Here is a 27,272-nt window from a genome sequence, read left to right as displayed (position 1 = left end):
CAAAGAATGCAGGTTCAAAACCTGCTCACATACTTTTGGATACCCACATTTATTTCCTGGGAACAAAAGAGGTACAGAACAACATCATGGGTGGAGGATCAGCCTCTCAATTTCAACGGTCAGAACAGAAGCCAATTCATTAAAAAAAAAAAAAAAAACAACAACAACAACAACAAAAAAACTTGTTGACTCAATTTAAAAAAATCTGTTAAATTCACTCTTTATTTACAAAGTAAAATTGAGTGATGCTAAACAATCTGTTAATGGTGCGAGAACAGGACAGTACTCTGTTTTGAACAAAAATATGAAAAATGTCAAAAATGGACAAAAGTAAAAACAAAAGTTAAAAAACATCAACATTAGTGAGCTCCACCTACACATTCAGAAGCAACCCAAAGCTCTCTTGAAGATCTTGACTGCTCAAGAAGTGAATGCAGCTGCAGCCAAAGAAGGAACATCAGTGAGCAGACCAATTCCTTGCTCACTTACACATCTCTTCCTATATTATATTTTCATGTGTACGTGTTATCACTGTTAGGTATCAGAAAGCTATTTATTTGACTTGGCACAGCAAAGTCCAAACTGACAAACCAGCTTGAGAGTAATCAAACTACAACTTGGCAATCACCACTTCAAATGTACTGCTGTCCTTAGGCAAAGCATTGCTAGTAGAACATATTACTATCCTAAGAGTAAAATTTTAGCTGTAATTTAAACTGTAGCACTAAAATAAAGTTTAGAAAAGATATGTTGAATTTTCATTTTGTTTCATTGTTCATAGTTAGGATAAGCCTCTGTACTTCAGAATTTCTTTACCTTTCTCATCACAGCCAATATTTACCAGCAGCCCTCAGTCAAACGTCCTACATGCATTATTACTTCAGTTTACTTTTGCAATACAGTTTTAATGACACAAGGACAACATATTTGACCTAATACTTAGGAAGGCAGCACCCAAAACCAATACATAACACCTCATAAGCAATTCTTCTGATCCACAGCGACTCAAACTGAATTGTGAGAGTTGGGTGCCTGTAACCCAGAGTAACTTGGATGTTTGAGTCAAAGCCACCCACATTTTCACCATAATATATATATAGATAATGAAAAGTCTTCTGCAAATACCAAAATCTCCGGTGTGCACTGATTGTCAACCAGACACCCTTTAGGGATCCAATAATTATATACAGCCCTGTGAGAGAGGAGCCCTACAGCCTTTTAAGACCCATCAGGCAGGCATGCTCAAAATGCACCCGTCACTCTTAACACCCAACCCAACACAAAGCTGAGTACTCACAGCCATTTAAAAACACATTAAAGCCAGAACACTGGTTCTTCTGCTGTAATTGTGGGTATCATAATTAGAGATATGAGACAATTCATACAAAAGATGGAAGGTATGAGTTTCATTTTCTCAAGCAGATGCCATTTATCTCAGCCACTAGGACAAGAAAAATAAGAGTCACCATGCACCAAGTAACCATGACCCTATACATAAACTCAGAGCTGTCTAATCCAGGCTACAAGTAGCTGAAATCCAGGAAACACAGAAAGCAAGACATCCCATAGGCTTTTCCTAAGACTTCTGCTCAGAATCCACAGTATTGATCATTTTCAGCCTGTGACCTTAACACCAGGTAATTTCCATTTATTCCACATGAAGCTTCAAACTTCGTAACTCTTTATGATACCGTACGTGTTCTGCTAATGCAATAGCAAAGAGTCTGAAGGTATCTCCAGGATGGGAAAATAACCTCTCAGCAACACTGGGAATGACGAAGGAGGCATCCCCACCATCCTAGATAGATCCAGTTCAGGCTTTTCTTTGACTTTCGAACTCCATTCCTGAAGGCCAGGCAGGCACCCAGCTTTCAGGTGCTGCCACACAGTGTGCAAGTACAGCAATGATGATAACCACGCTCATTTTTTGCATTAAATTTACAAGACCTACAAAGAACTAACAGGCTCCCTTTATCACTTCAAAAGAACAGAGAGCGGAAGAGTGGCATATGAGGTGCCTATAACACTCGATATTTTGTGCAGTCTCATGCAAATAATAAATGCTTCATTTAGGAAAGAAAATAAATAGTGCCTTCTCTTTTCTCAGTTCCTCTGCCACCAGTATTCCTGTTTAGCAAACACTTATGAACATGATTAAATGGCCACTTCTTTCCTTAAAGGACAAAGCTAGATGACATTTTTTGGGCACAAAGTTCTGAACTTTGATGCAGACAGATGAAGCAATCCTTTAAACCTCAACATAGTTTTCTTTAAAGCTCCAGGAATAAAATAGAAATACATGTATGTATCAGTATCGGTTCTAGCCCTAAGGCAGCCATTTTGGAAAACCAGGAGTTCCCCTCCATTTCTCCCTGCCTAGTCAAACCCAGAAGAACAATTACATGTTTTACATTTGTTTTATTTTATGCAAAGGAGGGCAGACGCATGCATACCTGCGCGATTTGTGCTGGAGACGAGACTACTGGAAGCAGAGCAAGGAAAACATTCTCACAGCCTGTTCCCAGAGCAGTAGCTGCACAGTCATAACCATGACAGCTGAGGAACCAGGCCAAGAAATGTTTGCTGTAAATACATTCTCACTTACTTGTTAAGCTTTTTTTTCTTTTTTTTTTTTTTTAATCCTCAAAAGCAGTTAAAATACTCTTACTGCAAATGCTTCCAGTTCTGCACTAAGTTGCTGGCTAATGTTTTTGTTTTCTTCTGGCTTTCCTTTCATTTCTTTTTACAATTGTTGATTCCTTTCAGTGACTATAATCCTTTTTCATATCAGCTGCTAACACAAGCCAATAAACCATCAGGCATCTGTATAAATCTCATTTGCTTCATTAGGGGAAGAAAGGCAACAAAACAGGTTTTGTAGCTTCAGTTGGAAACAAAAGAATCAAGTCTGCATTCATTCAATCATACCTCTCCCCAAATACTCAGGAATGCATCATGCAGGGATGACAATAGGAATGCTGCAACTTCCCAAGGCACATGGAGGGCCTGGGGTAGGCAGGAGGAGATTTCTGTCTCCTAGATTTTTCCTGAATCTAAGGCTTAGCTTCTCATCTCCAGGAAGTACAATCATTTCCCTTGCAATATGTACATACTGGCTGGGACTGGTTTAGGCAGTTCTCTATGAACAGACAAGGGCTTGCAAAGTGATTAGTATTTTTGCAAATTAGCACTGAATACACAAATAATTCCTGTAACAGGCTTTCCTAAACATCAACACTACAAACTAAAGCTTAGTTTCAAGCCCACTGGCTTGAGATAAAATTTGCTTATTTTTCTTTTTGTCTACACAGAAGAAATGTAACAAAAATCAGGATAGACTTTCTTTTAAAAACAATAAACTCTTTTATAAGGTATAAGAGAATCATCTTATCTCGCCCTTGGAAGATTCCTTAAATTCAGTCATGAAATAAGGCATGTCTCCTGACGTTCCCTCCTTTTAAATTAAGGTTCATGAAAGATTTAAAGAAAAACCTCGAAAGCATTCAGTTGCTTTCTGTTGTCTGCTGGTTAGACATACAAGCCCATGAAGCACAGTCTTAGAGGAGCTTACCAGAGAGCATTTTGCTACAAATACAAAATATCGATACTCTGAGCAATGATTAAGTGCCTGGATCTTTTAATTTTTGTACTTTAGATCACAAAAATATAAACAGAAAAGCATCCTGACTCCCTCAAAATGCAACTGCTTTTGTGTTCCAAAAGACACTGATATCTCAGCTTTCCCCCCAAAAAAGACTTTAGCCTGGACTAACAAATTTTATACTCAACTCAGGCTAAGATAACTCAATAGAAAAATAAAGCACAAGATATAACTTTAGGATTGTTGAAATGCTGACATCATTTTTTTTTTTTTTAATATAGTGACACCTGGTGAGGCTACCATATTTTAAAATTATACACTGCAAAGTACAAACACATCTTTGCAGTTTATTATGTAAACACAGCTTTGTTTAGTTCTCTGAAATGTAAACTGTAAATATCCTTCTACAGACTTTCAGTTCTCCATTACTTGCAGGCTGGATAAGTACATGAATATCGCAAAACAATTCAGCGTTGAAATTAGCAAAAAAATCTCAAATGAAAAACATTGCAAAAAACACATAATGAAGAAAATAAAATTAATATTCTGCATTTAGCGTACACACTTTGGGTACATCTATTTTGTGATAAAGAAACAAGCAAACACAGACTGTTAATATATTAAAATGCAAAAATATGATAAAATGCTGATCATTATTCAACTTCCTGATCACTTGTGCTGCGATTTCCCAGTACAGTATCTCTTCTTATCTCTACAATCTCCTGGCAGCACAATGCAGGTTAAATGCCTTCAAGGGAAGTCACTTGATGGAGTGTCCTTCCTAAACCAAAAAGTGTTAAAAACGAGACTCCAAAAAAAATCTTCCTGCTTCTTCCTTTGCTGCAGTGTTGGGTTTTTTTTTTCCCTCCAATTGGTCTTTAAATTTACAATAAGAATAATTTTCATCATTGACTCAGTACTGCTATTCTGCAGATCTTTTCAATTCACTCAAAATATAGCTGCAAAAAAAATCAGAGCCATCAACTTGTTATTGTTGCCTTCCTCCCAATCCAAGACGCGCCATTCTCTGCTGAATCCTAGTTCACCAGTCCCTCTCATCCACCCATTCACTCTCTCAGTAATTTTATACTGATGAGATACAGCTTTTTTTTTTCCTCTCACACCACTAATAATTCCATCTTTCAGCAAGCCCCACCGATAATTATCAATAAGTGATTAAACACTGTAAAACTGGAACTTTATGTCTAATCCCACAAGTCATACATTTGAAGGATGATGAAGAAAACCTGTTTTTGTTACCCTACTAATCCACAGCTAGAACCTATTCTTTTAAAGCACTGGCAGAGTCTGAAGGTACCTCCAGGAGGGAAAAATAACCTCTCAGGAATGCTGGTATGTGTTGCATTTCCACCATCCCAGATGCGGATGCTAGCTCAGGCTTTATTTGACTTAATTCTATTCCTGCACACCTTTCAGGCACTGCAATACACATGCCCCTGTTTCATCGAGCCTACAGCTACTGAAAAGAAGACTTCCTTATCACCGGGGGATGGGAAGTAGAGTGGGAGACTCGCATTAAGGGTCTAATATCTTTACTGAAAAAAATATATATATATATATATATATATATATCAAAATAAGGAATGAGAATTCCCATTCATACTTAAACATTTGCTGTCTTTCAAATCCGTGGCTTGCTCTGCTCCACAGTCCATTACCAACCTCATTCCTGCTTTCCTTTCATCAACCTTTCTTCTGAAACCTTAGGGCATATCATTTAATCTGTATGTTTAACTTCAGATTTTCACATCTTTTGTTGCCATCTTTAAATGTGTATGGTCAATTTAGATGACAGGATTAAAATAGTCATCACCATTATCGGTGCACGGTTCTGCATACCCTCAGACTTTCACAAAGTCTATACTGCATCCTGGCCGTAAACTATTACAGCTAAAGCAGAAAAATTACATTAAGTCTTCAGCACTACCTTGTTCTATGGCATTGCTATTCACCTCTAAGATTTCTGAGAGCTCATCAAGACACCCAAGCCAAGTATACACATTTTTAAAGTCCTTATACATCAAGGTCCTTCTATCACACCTTCTGTTTTGATAGGAAATATATATATGGTGTGTGTGTGTGTATATAATATATATATACACACACATTTTTATATATATATACACACACAATTATATATATAATTATAACATATATAAATTGTATATATATATAATATATATAATTATATATATAATTTGCATTTCATATCTAGAATGCTCATTCAAGAGGTAATTTGACTTCGATTATTTATTTTTCGTCTCTTCCTTCTGATGCAGCACCTCTCAAGTAGCCAAATTACTGGAAGAGCTACTGAGGAAAATGAGTTCTCACTCATTATGGTAGAACTTGCTCATTTGACTGAAAGGCTTAATTATAGATTAATTTGAGCAATGATTGTCTACCTTCATGATTAGGGCACTCACATGAGAGAGATACCTTCTAAAGGTTTTGACTTAACACTTTAGCCAAAGATCTTCTCATTAAAAGACATGGCCATTTTCTCCTCTCTGAACCACAGCCTTAGAAGAGTTACATTCAATTACTCAATAAGCAGTTGGATACCTATTTTAGAATTAATCACAGAACAATTTAGGTTGGAAAGGATGTCAGGAAGTCATCCGGTTCATCCTTCCACACAAAGCAGAAGTTAGAGCAGGTTACTCTGAATCTTGTCCAGCTGAGTTCTGCGTGTCTTCCAAAAGAGAGAATCTACAGTCACTCTGGGCAAGCTTTTTAGATGTATGATTGCTTTCACTGTTATATAATAATAAATCATACTATATAGTGCAATTTGTGTTCATTACCTTTGTGCTATCACTGTGCACATTCAGGCAGCATCTACCTCCATCTTCTCTGTACATATCCATTAGGCAGCTGAAGGCAACAGTTCAGATCTCCCTTTAACCTTCTCAAAAATCAAACAGATCCAATTTTCTCAGTGACTCTTCACTCACTACATCTTTCATCCCCCTTATCATTTTGATGGCTCTTTGAAGGAGAAGATACAAGTAAGGTAGCATGTACCACCAGAGGTTAAGCAAGTGTGCACATATCTACAAAAGTCACTTAGATTCCAATAATTATCAATGGTAGTGAATGCCAGCAACACATTTACATCAACATCCAAGAGCTAAGAAGTATGGACGGCTAACAGATTTTTATATCATTGATATATACACATACTTTGGGAAACTAGAACACAAAATCTATTACGCTCAGTATAATAAATGTATAATAAATTTTATAAATATGAAAAATTATAAAAGGCAGAAGCTTAAATTTACATGGAAGTTGTAAATAATAGTCTTTTTATTTCCATGATCTTCTGTGATGTAGTAACTCACTACTGCACTGAACACCATATTTATACACAATGAAATCTCCACAGTCCCAAAAATATTGCAAAAGAAAATACGCAAACTCAGACAGAAACTAAGGAGAAATTTCAGCAAACCATACTAATCAATCAGACAGTTCAGCATGTAATATTCAGCTACCTTTTAGTGTTCTTGTTATATACTGCTTTCAGATCACTTCTAATTTAGAACCTCTTCCCCTAGCTACTCAATTGTTTTAATAAACAGAGATAAACAAGATGGTACAAAACAGTGAAAACATATGTTAAAGAATTTACAGAGATTTAATACATCTGTTTATAAACACAAAAGGTAAATGAGATCAGACTAATGTACAAAGACACCACATACTGAACATTCTACTGACAGAGCATGCACAGTACAACAGTAAGTAGGAACTTAGTAGCTATTTTACCAGCTACAAATACATTTGCTCGCAATATCTTATCTATTTTTCTTGCCTTCTCAAGTGCAGCATTATGTATACCTAAAATAAACTACATTTAAGAACAAATTGTCCCTGATTCCACATATGCAATCTGTCAGAGTTAAATGGTTCAAAGGAGAAGCTAGTATATAGATACACACTTCTCAAAGAGTAGCAACTGCACATAATAACTTATTAACTAATGAATGTAAAAAATAAATAGCCTGTAATTCCATTACTATAATCACCTCTATGTAGATGGACAACTACGGGCAATGATCAAAAATCCGTAACAGTACAGCTGCTGAAGTTTTTGCTTGCCAAGAATATTTTCAAACTTAATCTAATCGTGAATCATTAGATTTACATTTTCAGGGTTCCATTCCCTCTGTTGTTGCCTTTATGGCAACTTTTTCATGGAGGCTCTTAAAATACCCTAAACTGTACAAACTACAGTCCAATAAATTCCCTTTTGAAATATTAAGCAATTTGTTCGCATCTCCCCTTCTTCCAATCATGACACTCCACAGCTATTTTGTATGACAACTAAGCATTACAGAATTATGCTATCAAAAAAAAAAGTTCCACTTGCATTTATGTACACACACACACCTCTATACAAATGTTACCACCATTACTTCTGTTAAGTGTTGGTTTCAAATCAACTTTTCTCTTAGCGGAGACGAGCTTCAAAAGGAAAGTGGCACAAAGAACTTCCATGTCTAGCCAAACTGTACAACAGTAACAGCCACATAAACAGTTACAGGGTATTTTGTTTGTTTCTTTAAGGGCAAGAGTGGATCTTAGGAATACAGCCCTAATCAGCTTTGGGTTTCTCTAATAAAATCATTTTTGCTTCTGCTGGCTATGTTCTTTCACCATCAATCTACAGGGGATGAAGTTGGTCGATGCTTTTAAGTGCAAGGCACCATTTTCTCTCATTCATGTGCAAATGCTCTGCTTGCACTGAAAGACCTGCATCATTTCTGCTAACTTCCCTGTATTCTTTCTTTTCCAATTATATTCCTCCCAGTGAAAGTTCATTTCATTTTCGTTCAGTACATACCTTCTATTAAACAGAGGCACTACGCTGTTACTAAAAGAAGGAGCAAGGAAGAGACAGAGGAAATAAAATTAGATAATAGGAAATGTATTTTAATGACTTTTCATTTTCAACTGAGCCACTGCAGAAGCAGCTTCATTGTCTTTCTGGGAAAATGTGTTCATTCATTTCAGATTCACATAAGGAACCTTTACAGCTCACAATATGCTTAGCAGTGCCAAGATCTTAGTTCGTAACTATACTATGCCGAAGATGCTGCCAATGCCCAAGATGTTCTTGCTGATCTAGAGGAGCACAATAAGGAACAAATAGAAGAGTCTTGCCATGTAAGATTTGAATAGTCTGCGAAAACATAGGTTACAGTGACATGTCAGGGTAAGAAATTCTGTTAAGGATGTTAATCAACCAGAGACCCCTGCCTTGAAAAGAATGCAGCTTCTCTGGCTTCGCTACAAGGTAACTGTTTCCACTTAAGAGAATTGCTGACATCCATAATCCACATCATCACAGAATCACAGAATGCCCTAGGTTAGAAGGGACCCATAAGGATCATTGAGTTCAAATCCTGTTTCCACATAGGAATGCGTCACATCCCAATTATTTCTAGGCAATCCACTTCTCTGTCTGCTGAAACCAGCCCCACAGCTCACAGCAAGAGGCAGGGGACAAGTAGGTAGTGCCTCAACTTTACTGATGTGACAGGAATACATAAGCACTTCATGCTGAAATACACACTTCATTTGTACCTGCAGTCTTCCTTTTTTTTTTTTTAATAGGTAAGCCAACTTGCCAACTTATCTTGATTTTTTTTTTTAATTCCATGCTTATATTTTGACCTGATGAACTGTTATTTCATGTCTGTTAAGATGCGAGAAACCAAAAGCTGATATCCTTTACACTCTATAAACAAGACCCCCTTTCACTTGTATTTCTGCTATGATTATAGCAACTATTAAATTGGAAGCCTACTGTAGCACTGTTTCTTTCTGCAACTTCCCTTCAAGTCTTTCAGCAAAACAATTGCCACAATATACCCTATGATGCACAGCAGCCAATCTTGTAGCTCTTGGATCACTTCAGGATTATGCCTGTTCTCTTCTATTTGCTCCCTTGCTCTTAATCTGTCAAGATGTTCACAGGCAGAAATGGAAATGGTGCTAGAAAACTTACAATACAGGCTGTATGGACAGTGGTAATGACCATTTAAAATTCTTGCAACAAGAGTTGTTCAAAGCAGAGTACAAGTTTTGCTAGCCTCCCCCCTACATTTTCTCAGCTGTCTAGTTGACACTTACTTCAGAGCTCCTCAGCAACATTACTATTTAAGTACAAACTTCAGGTAACTCTCAAATGAATAAGTTACATCAGTATATTTACTGCATTTAAAACTCACTTCTATAACAAATACACTAAGACAACAGCACTGAGCCAGAACAGCCCCAGTAAAGGAATGAGTGCTGAAGGGGACCTACACAAAAGAGGAGGCATCTTCTGAAGTGTATGCTAAGTGGAAATTAAATAGAAAAAAAAACTTCTGCTACAGATAACAATTAAACAATATATAACAATACAGATAACTATTAAAACTTCTGTGCCTGGGCCTTAATGGTACCTTCACAGAAAATAATTCAGAACTGTAGTTTAGAAAATTTCAGTAAACCAAAAAAAATTCTCCTCTGCCCAAGCACAAGAGAGTAACTAGTTCTTCAGCCCTCTTCTTTCAGAAGTGAGGTTCCACTGTCAGGGAAATCATTGATGCCCTGAACATTAAGGCACCCTGCTTTGGCAGTGTGCATCTGCCTCCCCAGCTCCTAGGGAGCCTTATGAGCTCCAAAGCATGGCATCATCCATGCCCTCCACAGGGCTGCTGGCACATGCTCCCATGTGGGGATAGCACTGATTGTAGTAACACTGCAGTGCATGCCAAAGGCCTTCATTCTCCCAGGGTTGAGAATATGAATACAGCAGGTGCTAACTTGATCTATGCCTTTGAGGTTTCAGGCTCTGGGCTTTGTGTGAGTCTGGCCAACGCAATGTGACACATGAAGAGGGCAGAACAGCCTTCCACAGCTAATGGCATGGATGCCCCTTAGTTTTAAATGCCAAGTCTAGACAAAGGGTTTCTTCCTTAAATTTTGGAGTGCTCACACTGCTGACTAGGGCAACATTTGTCGCTATTCTGAAGTCTGTGTTAGAAGCAGAGAACTCAGTAAAACTGGAAACAGGCTACAGAAAAAGAAAAAGTGCACCTTCTTTTCCAGTCATTAAGGCAGCATGAAGTTTGGAAGCATTTACAAAATATATATAGAAACCCAATGATATCTAAGCTGTATACATTAAATCTCTGGAATAGATGTCAGCTGCAAAAAATAATGGGTCACTTCAAAGTCCAAACACAAAAACTTAATGCATTTTTTCAGTTGTTTGTCTCATTAGCACTTCACAGATCTATTCACATTAAGGAGGAAAAAAATCTGTCAAGAAATAAAAAAGCCACCCTGCTTCCATATGCCAGGGAATTTAATAACCAACAATCTACCTGCATTACATAGAGATTGTATCTAATGATTTTCATGTACCTGTCATATGTCAAATGCCATCCAAGAATTCTTAGTGATGTTGAATAAACAAGCGTATAAAGGAATACAGCTGCAGATAAGTACAGATAGTAAAACAGATAAGTACTATTTTAAGGAAAAATACAGAAAAACTCTTTAAAAACTGGGTAATTCAGTCATCAAATACAGCTTTATGTAAGGGGAAGGGGTAAACACAATAAGTATCAACTTTCCCTCTTACCTGAAGAGAAACACTTTAGTTATAAGGCAACTAAACAAAAGAGAAAGTTGTCTAAGTCATAATAGATACCTGAAATGCACAGGAAGTAAAAAAAAAAAAATACCCAGAAGGTTTTTTTTGTTTGTTTGTTTTTCCAATTTGCCTTACAAGTATCAGTTCAAAAGGGCCTAGAAAACTGCAAATCCAAGAACCAGTAACAACATACATAAGCACCATACCATCGGTAGATCTTACTAGCTCATGTGAGATAACCTCCAGGGAGAATTTTTTCCAAAAGCATATTGCTTGTAGTTTGACTGTTATTAAACTTCCATTAAGTAAGCACAACTGTAAATGGTATTTAGCTCCACAGCTCTTGTCAAGTGTTCACAAGAAGATCTGTGCCATTTGGTTCTCCAGTGAAAACTTTTCAATTAAGCAACTGACGCTGCAAAAATAAATCCTTAGTGCACAGAACACTTCTTCAGAAGCCTGTCAACAAAACAAGTTCATACAAAAGGCCAAGGTACAAGAATGCTCACCACCAATACAAAAAGACGTTATGAACACTTACATATCAGATGCATTTTAAATTAACTGATTAGTTTGAAACACAAATAAATCCTTACCTGTCTCAACAATTTCTCAACAGCTGACATGACCATGAGCCCTCTCCACACAACCGGGGCAGCCTCTTCTATCAAGAAGCCCATAGACATGCTGAAACAATAAAGCAAAAACTTAACTTTCCAGCATGATACCAAGTATATCTGTCAAGAGGCTTGATTTGAATTAAAACATGCTCACCATGCGATTCCATAGTTCTTAAGGGGCCTCATTAGATTTTCTAAAACAAAAGCAAACAAGTTTTTTTGGAAAGGTGCTTTTTTGTTTTGTTTTAAAGAAATAAGCTTAGACTTTTTTTTTCCTTTTAAGAGCAGTTTTCCCTTCTCTACCAACAGAATATGTCTATTTTTCCCCTCATTCCTTCCATATATTTATATACACATACTTTTATCTATTCTACCCAAGCTAGGCCCACTTTTCCTTAGGCTGCAACATTTTCCTGGTATCATTCAAGACTTGCCAGAGAAACAGAGTATTTGTCCATAACAGTGTCACTTGGTGCTGCTGAAACATAGGCTCCATTTGCTGGTACAAAACCTCCATTCCACAGAGATAGAGACTTCAACTTCTCCAGTACCTACGTAACTGCCAAATCAGTTGTAACAGAAAAACAAAACAAAACAAAAATCGAAGTCTTACAATGCTTTGTGATTACTATTTTTAATTGTGCTATTAGTTATTCTCAGGAATCAGAGGATCACTCCACTTAAAGCATCAGCTTTTCAGGGAATTAAGTCCGCTCTACAGCACCAGATGAGAGCTACAAACTAAAGCTACCTCTAAACTACATGCTCATAACAGTGCTGAAGAATTTTTGTAAATACATAATATGCTTATTTAGACATCTGCAAATGCCCTTACCATGCTTCACAGTCCCCCCAGTGCTTTCTAGACTCAAGAAAAAAAGAGGCAAAATACTGTGACTGCTTCGCTGACAAAGGGATGAGGCAGCAAAAAGTAAACAAATCAATAAGATAACATGAGTACACTAAAAAATAAAAATCCCCCAAAGCCAGAAACTCTTTCTTTCTAGACTCCATCATCCAACTTCCCAATTTTCCTCAAAATGGCACACACATACAAAAGAACCAAAAGAATTACATTTGAGCCTCACCAGTTTATTTTAAGAGCACATACGGGCAGGAACCAGCAAAACCACTTTAAGCCATAAAGATACACTACAACGTGTTTTGACAAAAACCTTTGATGCAACTAAAGTGAAAACTATATCTAATAAAATAAGGACAATGTGAATATGGTGCATTCAAAGCTGAAAAATTCAAAGCTGAATAAAAGCTCCAAAATTCAGACAAAACAACATTCAAGAGCACTCAAATTAAACAGCTGAAATAAAACATACAGATGAAAGCTTTCAAGCAATCAAGTAAACAGGCATTTGAGCCATATAATTGGATAAATTATAGAAATATGGCTGAAAATAAATTCCATACAGTTTTTGTATTCACTGTGTTTTGGTTTACGAATCAAAAAGAACAAAATAGAAAACTAAATAAATCACTTCCATGAACTACCGCATTTAAGAAAGTACAAAGCTGTTAAGGAAAAGAGATGGGCTTGGACTGATTCGCTGAACAAGTTAAGTTCACCTCTGTAGCTCTGTTCAGATTTTAATCAGGGCTGAGTTTTGGTGGCATTATACTGCCTAACCACAATTCTAGTCATCAGACTTGCTTCTTCCCCCCGCAGCAAGATGGCTTTACTGTGAGAAGGTTGATGACATTTGAACTTCAGCCTAGATTCACCTCTAGGCACTGCTTTGGTGTCCTTGTAAACAACACACATACTGCCACAAGCTATAATTCTGCTGACAATATTGAGGAAAAAATACTACTTTCATATTTACCTATGGAAAGTTTTTTTTTTAAAAAACAACATGAAGCATCTGTAATAGCGTGCATCATTGCAGCATCAAGGTCTGTTTCGTCTTTACTATGAAAAGGAAACAACTATAAAGAAAAAAAGGAGGCCAATTCTTAAATGCTCAGCATGTGAGGATAAGGAACCAGAAGAATTAAAAGATGCAGAAAGCCTAAGACCATTGAGAAAGTTCACCAAAATATTGTGCAACTTTTCAGCTCAACCCAGGTGCTCTAAGGTACATCGATACAATATCTGAGACTAACATCTCAACATCCACTACCTCTATACAGAACCCACGTTAAGACATATGAACCTTATGCAACACATGCATGTACATCTCATTCCTCTCAGTGTGTTACAGGAGAGTTGCTGCGGACACACTATAATGACCTGCTGCCAAAGAGGGTCTCTTTTGCTAGAATGGGTGCTCTGTTTACTCCTCAACAGCAGAGCGTCGTTTTACAAACAGTGCATCTTAGCTCCTTGGTTAACAACTATGACTGTAAACCGCTCAGAGGTGCAAGGTTTAATCAAGTTCATATGCTGCACAAGAACAATTCTCAACTGCTGTATATTCTGGCTATAACATGCTGCATACTCTCAAAGTAGTACAAAATCTGTAAAGCACCCCACTGTTTGCCTACTGCTAAAAAGCATTCTTGAGACCATCTCAAACCTAAAGTGCTTCAGCAGGCTCTGGTAATCAGCCTCGTCTCATCAAACGCAACAGGCATTCTTCCTCTATCACCCTGAGTCTCATAAAGACTTTCTAAAGCATAACATGTTGAGAAGATTAAGCTAAATGAGAACTCAGTAACATCTCTACTTCCTGTTTATTTCGGAGCATAGTTAACAATTCCTTCTCTGTTATCAGATGTCTACCACACAGCTTCAGAAATTAAGAAAACAGACAATAAATCTGATTTCTTCAAACCATAACAGAAAAAGCCACACTATATCATCCATGTTGATATCGGTTTCCTCATTTGCAAATTCTAAGCAAGTTTGGTGGCCCTAAATAAAGATTTCTGTGCTTTCCCTGAACATACGAAGTCAGATCAATAAGATCAAAACAGCATCAACTAAATATCAGTAAAATGTCTTTTCTGTTGGAATACAAATAGGGAACTGGAAAAGGCAAACATGAAAATTTGTTAGAGCTGCACAGCAGATTGCTGACCAAGTGTTCCGGGACTAGTCCGAAGACCGGACTGTTACTCACTTAGGGAAGAATGGTACTGAATGATGTTCATGTCCTTGGGAAGGATCTTCCACACTTCATAAAATGTACACCCTTTGTTTTGTATTTTTCCAGAAAACCGAGCTTTGCAGACTAACCTAAGAAAGTAACAGAGCTACCCCAGGGAGCTTATTCTCTGGGAAGCCTGACATAGTTGTTCAATAGCATCCATAGGTTAGTGCAACACAAAGTAGGCATAAATTCCCTAGGAAGGGACACTGGCTCACTTTTCAGATGTCTACAGATGGAAGCATTAAAGCAAGCAAAAGCTTACATTCAGTCTTATCATGTATGTAAAGGCCATTATTCCAGAAGATTGTGATGTTACACTACACCCCATTAAGAGCCATCACGCTGCTTAAGAAAAGTAAAGGTAGCTTATTACACGGATGTTATTTCTACAACATCCATGTAAGAAGGCACTATCTCATTTTACAGATGAGAGAATCCAGACATAGGCTGTGAAACTGTTTGTGCTGCAATGACTGCAGAATCCTGCAGACTTGGAGACCTATACTGCACTCCTCCAAGGACTGACAGAATAGAGCCACAGCTCCACTTACCTCCAGTGTTAGAAAGCACGTAACAAAACTGATAAACAGTTAAGTTTTACTGTTAAAACAACATATTTTCCATTGAAATCTGAAAGAATTAAAATAAAAACAGCAAACTTAGGCATAAACAATACTCAACAGGAAAAAAACAAACAAAAAAATCACACTACATAGTCTGTTATTCGTGAGTCTCTGAATTGCATTATGTCACCCCGTATTTAAGATCCAAAACAACAGCTTTAAAAGTGTATTTCAAAGTATATTTCTACGTATCACATAACTCTAAGCATTCCTTCATCCCGCATGGTATTCTATTTAAACAAAAATCACACAGTAACTCCTCTGCATACATTTATCAGAATTTATGCAAGCTTCATAGTTTAAACAAAAGGATCTGCTGCTGTTTGTATAGCTCAGCATGAGCTAAGGTTTTCACAACAAATTGTTCTTTTCCACCTCCTCACATCTCATCACATCTCTGCCTGAAACACAGAAGACATGTGGCACAACAAAACACCTTGTCACCATGCTAGTCAGAGGGTAAACAAAACAGTGCAGAATAGTCAGTGGATTCCACTACGTTAGACAAAATCATATAAGACAAACTTGATTAACATGCCATACATATAGACAAGCTAAACAGATTTTCAGCATGGTCACTTGTAAAATCTCAAAAATCTCTTGCATCATCTGTTTTTCAGTTGGGTACAATTTCATGCTACAGGGACTACAGAACATTCCACCAATTTAAGTTAGGCCTCCAACTTGACAAAACTTGCTGTTTATCACATCACGGCAAATAGTAATTTTCATAGCTGTTGCTGTGTGTAAGTTTAGGTAAGTTATGTGCAGTTTCTTCTGTAAGTCAGCCTCCAAGGTCAATTAATCTTTAATAGGAGAATCCAGGTTCCAGTCAAGGACATGAGGTCTACAATTATTACAGGGTTGAACATAAAGGTTTTTTATCAATCAAGAACAACAAACAAAAGTAGATGTCTTCAGTGGGTTCATAGAAAAAAAAAAAAATTATCCCTAAGGGTGGGAAAAGTGACTACAAGACAGGAAGGGAATGAGAGTACCAAAAAGATGGGGTCCCCTTGTACAAACATAAGTGCCTCCCACCACTCCAGATGCCTTCAGGAGCTGAGCTCAGTGCAGCCTCCTTTGCTGGGTATGCAGCAGAGAATCACAACATTCTGAACAGACAGCTTGAAACCAGAAACCATATTTGAACATGTTTTAAACAGCACCAATTTCCTGCTTAAAGGCAACTTAGTTCTATCCACGGTGTTAATGGGAAGGGAAAGTGAAGCAGAGGGAAGGGGATGGAGGCAAACAGACCCGAGCAACGGCTGGGCCCCAGGACATTCCACAATAAAACAGAGCACAACCTACCTCCGATGGAGAGGGTGGGATGCTGACACCAAAGTCAGAAGTCAGAAATTTTAAAAACCCAATCATCACTTTAACTGCTTATGCCAGAAGCCCAGAATATTCTAAGGCAAGCAACTGACTAATTGAGACTTCAAGAATGATTTCACACTGTGTTATAAATTTTTTTGCAGGACTGCCCCAAAAGGTGCTACAATTTGTATTTTAAGCTTGAAGAAGGAGGGATGAGACATCACAAATACTTCAACCAAAGCAAACAACCAAAGAGTCAAAGAACATTATTCAGTGCTCACAAAATAACTCAATTTTTTAAAGAAACAAATGCATATAAAAACATGGCTTTTTCCATAAGAATCACTTCTTATATTTTGTCAGTCTACCAATCCCATTACCTGAGAAGGTTTTCACAGCTTTTTTCCTCCTAGTAGACTGTAGAGGCAACAAAGCTCTGTGAAAGCATTTTCATTAACAGGGCTGCTTTGCAGCTATGGCATCAGTCCTACCTAAAAGCAGGAGACCTAATTGTTTGCTGGAAGAGTGTACTTCAAAAGCAAGCCTGGCAAAAGTAAATAACGATTTAGTCATGAGTTTATTATATTTAAGGCATCCTTGACTAGTTAAGTTTGGACTAAAGGCACAGGACTAGTTTTAAATATGTTTCCATTGCCTTCAACCACAAATGTCCTTCTTACAACCACTAAAATAAACCACACTGAAGAGTTCTCAAAGCTTCATGGAACCAAAAAAAAACCTTTTTTTGTTGTTTTTTTTTTGTGGCTCAGAAACTTTCTTAGACTAATTTGAGTGTATTCCTCAGGTTCCTGATATCTGTGGGGAATGGACTAACACAATGCACAGCTACCAGGCTTCTGTACTGGCACATCAAGCACAACAAACTTGGTAGACTCACATTACTGGAAGCTCTGCTTCAGTTCTGCTAGAGGGAACGCCCAAGACAGTCACATAGCACAAGACAACAGTAGATCAAAACAGGGAGAACCACGAACATGAGAGACAGACATCCCCTGCTCATTACCTTCAATTCAAGATGTACATTCAAAAAACTTCCCCGTTAAATAGGGACTGCCATTGTTTTCAAAGCAAAGCTATGGAATTCAACACATTTGAGTCAAATCAGCCTTATATATAGCCTATATACTACTATATTAAAAATAAGAACGTAGGTGGAAATAAGAGGAAGAAAAAAGTATTCCAAGTGTTGTATGCATCTTTAACAATGTTGAAGCACCTGGATGCTAATGACATATGAAAACTAAAGCAGACTCACTGGCTCTCCATGAAGAAAAAAAAAATTGTTCTCAGCATTTTCCATTTCTTGTGAAACACCTTTATGCATCCTTTAGAAATTTTATTCTTATTTCAACATTTGTAAAATGAAGCTCTATATGCTTTACAAGACTATGACTTTCAACTAAAGAGATGCTAGCTTATAAACTTTCAATGTCACTTTTAGATTCTGTCACTATAGGGAAAGCATGAAAATATTTCCTTTTTTCTTCTATTTCTGATGTATACAGCTTCATTCTTTCTCCTGCACATGCACTCACTTGTACTGTGGAGAAGGGGGAGGAAAGACGGAGAACACAATGAGAAAAATCAGAGATAAAGCACGCAAGTGAAATTAGATGAATATTCTGAGAAGGTTCAGAATGAGAACCAGTTCTTTAAATTATACTTGTAGCAGAAAACAGGGATGCAAACACTTATTCCTCTGAAGAGAACAAGTAAATGTGTTTAGTGTACCAAAAGAAAATTCTTTTGTGTATATATACACAATTAAATGTGTATTTATCATTGTATTATAATAGATAATTTTGCAATTGTCTAAAAGTTGGTTGAACCAGAGAAACCATTTACATCTTGAAAAGTAAACCTTGTAATGTCATGAATATGTGCTAGCCATAATCTATATCAAAATATTAATAATTACTGCACTGCAGGATTTATATGAAGAGCAATATACTCTGCTTCCAAGTGCCTGAAATGTATTTTCTTTTAGTTGCAGTGTGTCAGTAATTTCTATTTCAATATTATTTAATAAAATTTTATTTGCCACTTATTGAGAAAGACTGCTTTCGGTAAAATCCTTTAATTATGTTATGTTTCTTATATTGTAGCCTTCTTTTGTCATTTGTATGAATTTATCTAAAACAAAGAATAAAATTTTAATAGCTGTCCAGAGGTTTTTTGCATACTTTTTTTTTTTTTTTTTAAACAGCAGATAACATGCCAATAAATAGATAATAGGCTATTACCTTATTATAGAAAGCTCAGGGTTTGTTTGCCAAGCATATAATCCACTTAAAAGACAGGAAAAAAAAAACCAAAACTAAAGAGGTTTAACAACAATGGAAATCTTCACTGTATTTAAAACAGACTTTTTTTCATACTCATCCTCAACAAGTTTCTGACTCTTTTTCATTCCGTAATTACGTTGCCCTTACACATCTAGGTCTCCCCCAGGTACCAACTACCTCATCACATACGAAAAAGCCTCCAAAATGGAAACACAAGTAATTGTAACATTCCTTTTCAAGACACTTTGAAACAGATTTTCAAAGTACCTGTGTACCTATAACACCAGTGATTTCAGTTATCAGTCCTTAATAAGAAACAAGAACAAAAAAAAAATAAAAGCCCAATATGTAGCCAGGCACTTTGACAGTGAGGAACCGCAGAACTGCTTACAATGCTCCTAAGAAAACCTGTTTCCTGTGAATACACCTGTGAATACAGTTGTTTTCAGTTAAAATCATTTTGTTTATTGCAGGTACTAAATACTTCTATAGTACTGCTATATTTTCTGATGTCTTCGTTTCTACTGCAACAGCTACTTAAGTTTGCCTCTCATATAACAAAAGAGGTTTTTATACTGCACCAGAGCTTACAGTTTTTGCTTAACCTTTACTGCCTATTCTCAACACATGCCTGCCTGAGAATATAAGATGACTCTTCAGGCTAATAAGAAAAGACATCAACCTCAAAGCAGTCTTCTCATCAGTGCAAGGATTTCCAGTCAGAAACGTCACTGACTGCCGCTGCCTCTTTTCTGTAATGAAATCAACACAGATAGCCTTAGCGGTGCAGACGTGTCCGCTTAGTCTCCAACTAGATAAGGTGAATAAGGATAGCGCAAACAGCAAATGCTTCTGGAAACTAAGGGAGAGCAAATTAAAAAGGCAGGTTAGGCTTTCTAGCCTAAGGACACCTAACAGGGAACAAATTCATTGAGGACAGGAGGTCAGACTGTTGAAGTGAAAATTAAAGTTTAAAAAACAAACATTTGGGGATGGGGGATGTTGATCACACTTCAAACAAAGTATCATTTTAAGAGAGTTCTCTGATAAACCCAAGGAGGCTCTGGTCCCAACAGAGATCTCCAAAGACAGGAATGCATGGCTTCGTGGCCCAAAAAGTGAAAGAGATACACAACTACTTCAGTTATCTAGATAAGCTGTGGTAAGACATCACTAAAGTAAAACGCCACAATTCAGTTCAGAATACTTTCAGGAAAGAATAAAACAACATGTAACGTTGAACTACAGGCAATTTAAAAACCACTTGTTTACAAATCAAGAGGCAGTAGCAGTACAAAACCTGACGTTGAGACAATCAAATATAGTTTTTATTTGAATTAATCATGATGCTGTTCCACTGGTGAAGCTTGATAAAGACATCTTTGTTGATTAATACAAGCTCTATCTTTAAAATTAAACCTTCACATATGACCAGGAAACTTCACGGTTACCTGAGCAACCACACTAAATATCCATAAATATCCATTTTTTACTTTATACTTTTATCCGTAATGTCATTTCTATAGCTCCTACAATATTAACCTCAGTAGGGCTGGGACACACCTCAATGCTTCTCTCAGAAACTACTCTTTAAATCCAAAGTTTAAAAACAGATCTACTAGTGATCTTTTCAATATATTATTTTATAAAGAAATAAAAAGGACACTGAAAGCATCACAACATGGCAACAAAGTTCTGAAATATTAAGAGAACATTCAACTGTCATAAATAAGAAAGCCCACTAAAACCTTCATAGTCATTTAAATTAAGTGAAGGAATGTTACAGCTATCTGGTGGGAGGGCAACATCATTTCAGCCATTTAATAGATTTTGCTTTTTGCGTAGTTTAAATGAAGACTTAAAAAAAACAACACACAACTGAACTTCTGCAGCCTACTAAGTCAGAAAACAACTTTTAAGTAAATCATATGAGCTAAGAGTTGAAGTAATGCTTTTGCTATTTGTGTTAGAAATGTTGATCTGTAAAATATCACAGCTGATGTTAGTATTTATTCCATAGTTAAATGGAATTTAACTATCAGCTAATTAAATTCAGTGATAAACTTATTAACCAGTATTTCCCTGATCATTTAAAGTATTTTGAATGATACCCTATTAAACATTAAGAGGTTTTCCAACATACTAAAGTTTGCAAGATTCAGCTGAGTATCTTCCATTTATGCAGACTCTCCTTACTAAGAGCACCTAATTCATTTTGAAAACTTTATTATGATAGCGGAATGATTATTCTCAATTCAAGAGCAATAATTGCTGCACAGATTTCTTCTGTACAGTATCAAGCATTCCCAATCTCTTTTTCCACTACTACGCATGAGGAAGAACTTAAAAATCCAAGTGCAAGAGTGATCAGAACCTTGTAGGATTACTGTATATATTCAGCAATAAGGGATGCTGCTACTCAACGTTTTCATATCCAGGCCTCATGAAGACAGCAATAGTCCTTAAACATAATTTTTGACTGCCATGCTATTAAAAATGTATTTAATTGAATTACTGATCATTAAGCACATATAAGTAATGTACGTCTTTAACACAACTGTCCGGCTTTGCTCAATTACTGTACAGAACAATACTTGTTCAGAGTTTGTTTTATTTTTGAAAATGTAGTAAGAAACTGAAAGGTAATGCTAAACTTCATTATAGAAAAATATGACCCTCTTGATATCTATACCTACATGTATGTATGTATATATATATAAATAAACACACACACACACACCCCTAAAATGATCCTTTTTTTTTTTTCCAACCATATCCTATTATTGTTAATAAAATAATAAATCCTTGAAATTCACTATGAAATTTTCCTGTGTCATGGAGTTTCCTATTATCACAACCAAACCATCTTCACGTCAGCACTTTCATTGTTGCTACTCTACAGCTTCATCAACTCAGGAGTAAAACTCCATAGGAAACTGAACAGAACTTCTGAAATACAAATTCTACCCTGTCGTCATTCACACTGAATTGTTACACCATTTTCTCAGTAGACATGTGTTATATGTCCTGCTTTTGAAAGACACAAATCCAATTTCTGTTAGTTAAAGGTCCAATCTTAAAACCTAATAGTATTTATTTGTACATTCCATACACAGGCAGAAAGAACATATCTTTGCAATCTAAACATGTTTAGAAGACAACAGTGACAATCTCAGCTTAGGGAAATCCTCTGATTTCTACTACACTGAATGCCTTGTTTTTCACAACACAAAACATGCTAAGATAAAAGCCTATTGTTAATTTTCAGCTGTATCCTCAAAGCATTTCTAGTCACTAATATTTATATATCACAACACTGAGCTGTCATAGTATCTGAATGAATCCTTAATTGAAGTCCTTGCATTCTTAGCAAATTAACTGGTATGGCCATAATAAATAGATTGGGCAACTTCCTCCTTATTTGTGGCTCATTATATAGATTTCAATTTCATAGAATGGCCTGGGTTGAAAAGGACTTCAAAGATCATCAAGTTTCAACCCCCCTGCCACAGGCAGGGTCACCAACCACTAGACCAGGCTGCCCAGAGCCACATCCAACCGTACCTTGAATACATCCAGGGATGAGGCATCCACAACCTCTCTGGGCAACCTAATCCAGTGTGTCACCACTCTCCAAGTGAAAAACCTTCCTCCTAATGTGGGGTGGATTAATAAAATACAAGATGACATGTACTTTTGCCCTGGGCACAAATTACAGGAGAACATAAGAATACTTCAGTATTCTTCTCAATACAAATCAGGAATCAAACTCAATAATACATGAGAGGGTTCAGCTATTTATTACACAACAGGATTAGCCTTTATCTTCAAAAACTAAAACAGAAGCCCAATAAATAAAACCAACTCTCTTTCTCTGTAAGAAAATATCTAAATAATGCATGTATTTGTAAGCTACGTACTTTTTACATTAAAGTACTCAATTTGACAGTTGCCTGTACAAGCACGTATCTTCTTGTTCACCTGCTGCATATCTGTATACGGAAATACATCATCACCTCGAGTACAGGGTAGAAGCATAACAATACAAACAGTAATACTAAACTTGCCACATGTTATATTTTCGGAGGCTAACTTTGCACATTCAATAACAACCTTTTAATGGTTTGAAGAAATGGCCTCAAGTTGCGCCAGAGGAGGTTTAGGAAAAGCTTCTTTACAGAAAGGGTTGTTAAGCACTGGATTAGGCTCCCCATGGAGGTGGTTGTGTCACCATCCCTGGATGTGTTTAAAAACTGTTTGGATGTGGTGCTCAGGGACATGATTTAGCGGAGGGTTGTTAGAGTTAGGATAGTATGGTTAGGTTGCAGTTGGACTTGATGATCTTGAAGGTCTTTTCCAACCTGAGCAATTCTGTGATTCCATACTAGCACTCTTTCATTCTACACATTTTCTACGAGCTGAGAACACACAGAACAGCCACTACAAGACCCCCAAACATATACAGATTAGTTAGAAATAAACATTTTAGAACAATAGCAGAGTAAATATAGAGTAAATACAAATAGCAGGGTAAATACAAAGAGATCACGGCACAAATGAAAGAGGAATATTTAACTTGTCATTGCTAAGTAGTAGACTTCCCACAAATATTAATGAGATATCTATATTTTCATATAATAATAGTTTCTTATTTTGGTGAAACTTTTTTTTTTTAACCATTTCATCTGGTCCATGTACTCAGTCCCCCTCTGTCAACAAGTATTGCCAGTTTGGCCTTTCTTGACTACAATCCTAGCTCATTTTGGTGTAGGCCAAGTGTTAATATATATTTATTATATTTTATAAATATTATATATATAAATATTATATATTATATATATACACATACACACACACACATATATATATATATATTTTGTTAATTACATGCATTGTGCCCTAGGAGGAGCAAAACAAAGCACTGAAATCCCACCATCTCAAAGGCTGGAAAAGTATTGTAATGACATTTATTTTATTTCCTTGATTATTTTTTTTCCACCAGGTGACGGCTTTCATTTTGTTTTATGTTGTTACTGTTGCCTAATTTGAATATGTTCTACAGTGGGATCCTATACAGCAATTTTAAACCTGCTGACAAGCACCTTCCTTTCCTGGTTACTTTTTCCAGTCCGCTCAGTAACAATCCATGAAAATCCCAAAGCCAATGGAACCACTTAAAAATAGATCATGAATATGCTCCTAGCTGTGCAACCTAGCTTTGAAAGTTGCCTCAGCAATAAAAATAAAAAATTAATACACTCAGTTTTCATTTTCTGTTTGCATCCCTTCTGTACCACACCAAGGAAGCAAAAATGAATCTTCTCTGCTCATGTCTGTACAAAGAAAGCAATAAGAAAAAAAAAAAAATCACACTTACTTGGTGTTAACTCTGGGTTTCCTTTTAAGTTCATCATCTTTGGAATTGAAGGCCCATATATGTCTGCATCAAGCAAACCAACTTCTTTTGCCTGTGTAAGAACCAAAGAAAAAGTATTTATCAAAATGCCTTTCTTCCTTCACAAGCAAAACTTTAAAACTGCCCACAGAAATAAAAATACAATCTCCACTTTAGATGGAAGTTATTGCTGTTTCTTTTCTGTCTAAACTGCAATTGAAGCATGAAAGGTAACACCGTCTTTATGCTTTTTAGCCAGAGGTCACAAAATCTAGGTTCTCAAAACATATAATCCTCACTTGCACATTTTGTTATTTACAGCGTGGACCGCAGACCTTATATTAACAAACACTATAAGCAACATTCTCTCTACTCCATGCACACAGAAATGAGAGCTTTTTAAGAGTAGCACATTTCATTGTAAAAAAATTAGCAACGTTTGGAAATACATATTGAGATTAGAATTACACCAACGACTGCACAAAGTATGCGAAAACATTAAAATGTATTTTATTTTCTTTTAAGAGGCCAGAATAAATTTTGGCAGATATCTTGGAATTATCAAGAAGTAAGTCTACAAAGCCAACTAAGCAGGTATAGCATTTTAATCAAGTGCAAAGGGATACTTAAAAATATGGCCTTATTTAACTACACATGGTACCTTATGCAATAAACTTTTATTTAAAGTTATTTCAGCTATGTAGTCTAGACATACAAGATTCATTCTGACATGCCTTTTTTTTTTTTTTAAGTACATACATATTTTGTGGGAATGAAAATATTTCTCCTACAGATGGCAAGACAAACTTCCAATTACCAGGTTCTGCCAACTAAGTAATAAAGAACAAACTCTTTCAAAGGCTGAACATCAAGTTTCTCACATATAAAAAGCATTCAACATTTTGCAAAATTGCAGGAAAGTATGTTTAAGGGCTTGTTCGAAAGGTTAATAAGGCAATGGGAGCTTTTCCAACTATGCTGAATCACACTTTCGCTGTTAATGTTTCTAAGTGTGTTTCATTTTTCTGAAAAAAGCTTTCATAATTCAGAATCACATTAAGTCTTTTTTTTAAAATCATGATTTTGGTGGGAAAGATGTAGGCAAAATACAAAGGCTTGGTAATAACTACCACATCTGTAGTTAGAAGACAACTGTAGGGAGGCTTTTAATGCAGGTCTACAGAATCACGAGCTTTTAAGAGGATTTCTCAACATGAACTATATTCCTTTGTACCACAGTTTGTTCAGTTTGTTTTTTAATGCAGAAGCGTGCTTGGGTTAGGAAACTAAGTTCAAGTCACTACTTCTAAATAGACAGGAATTTCTATTTACTGTCTTACACTAGCCTAGACACCTTATAATGGTCAGACACCTAAGACTGACCCTATTTACAACAAAATGAATCATGATTTGTTTTTTTCAGGGTTGTTTTCAGGGGGGGGGTTACTTTTTTTTCTTTGTTTTCAACTATTTTGTTTAAATTTAGTGAACTCTGGAAGCACCCTTAGCAGCTGAGCAATTTAATGTGTCAGATTTAACTAATATAACCCAAATGCATCTTAAGTTTTACAGCCGAGAAGTAAAAAATACTTATGCTATGTACTTCTACAGCTGAAGTTTTTACTACAATAACCAGTCTAATTTGGGGTTAGCTATTCAATATACTTCTTTATTAAACAGAGCAAAGCATACGTAATTAAATGGATTATTTCATTTTGAGTTTTTAATACTTCTTTCCTTATAACAACCTATGAAAGCTACTACAAAAAGGCTCAAAAATTACTCTGACAAATTATTCTGCTTCTTGCCTATGTATGAAAGCTGCAATTTAAAAAAAGATTGAACAGACCCATTTCAGGTTAGCTTTCAAAGACATCAAAAAGAATATCAGAGCTTCTTTGTTCTTGTAAAAAAAAAAAATACGCATATTTTAACAGATTAGAAAGATTCATGACTCAGTCCCTTTATCTGTGTCAGCAGCTAATTGAACCCATCAAAACATCATCTAAGGGCTACGCCACCTAATTACTTCTCTAATTAAAGTAAATATTTGCAGAAAAATCTACATACTGCTTTAAACCTGACTGACATTCCTTCCCTCAACTTTCTGAGGGTTCCTCTCCAACACTGACAAGGATCACAAATAACCACTGACTGGCTACGACAACCTTACTATGCATTATCATTTTGTCTTCAGGATAAAGGGACTGTAGACATAGGATAATCTAAATTAATTAGATTGACTTCATGACCTCCTGAGCATAATCAGATCTTCACCACCACACACTGCTTATTCTCAGGACTCTATAGGAGCACTGACATCACATCTTTCTATGAGTGCACCAAAGTTCCTGAAATCATTTAATAAACACACAAAGGAGAAAAAATATTCCTCAGTTGCCTCAGTGAGGAGGGCTTTGCAAATGCAGCTACTATTCCAAATTACAAAGCTGACCCTGTTGCAACCCAACAAAATAAACCTGACAGTTCTGAAAAAATTAAAATTATCAGCACATTTCCTCAAAACCAAGCAAGACATTTGTCTGAGATGTACTGCTTTTGTTCCTGGACATAGTTCATACAACTGTCATCTTGAAACAAGAAAAATTCACGGAT

At 36.4% G+C, this 27,272-nt stretch overlaps 1 protein-coding gene across 1 annotated transcript in view; it reads right to left on the bottom strand.

The window, feature by feature from the left end:
• Positions 1-27,272, bottom strand: part of NUBPL (nucleotide binding protein like) — an 82,965-nt gene that overhangs the window by 41,874 nt on the left and 13,819 nt on the right. The window contains exons 4-6 of the mRNA XM_421229.6: positions 24,639-24,729; positions 12,057-12,096; positions 11,879-11,969 (exon numbers count right to left, since the gene is read on the bottom strand). Coding sequence (XP_421229.2) covers positions 11,879-11,969; positions 12,057-12,096; positions 24,639-24,729 — 222 coding nt within the window. The remainder of the gene's footprint in view (positions 1-11,878; positions 11,970-12,056; positions 12,097-24,638; positions 24,730-27,272) is intronic.

The sequence above is a fragment of the Gallus gallus genome, chromosome 5 (assembly GCF_016699485.2).
Source record: "Gallus gallus isolate bGalGal1 chromosome 5, bGalGal1.mat.broiler.GRCg7b, whole genome shotgun sequence".
Classification (NCBI taxonomy): Eukaryota; Metazoa; Chordata; class Aves; order Galliformes; family Phasianidae; genus Gallus; species Gallus gallus.
The sequence above is the reverse complement of the archived record's forward strand: the minus strand, read 5'-3'. Positions and strand labels throughout refer to the sequence as shown.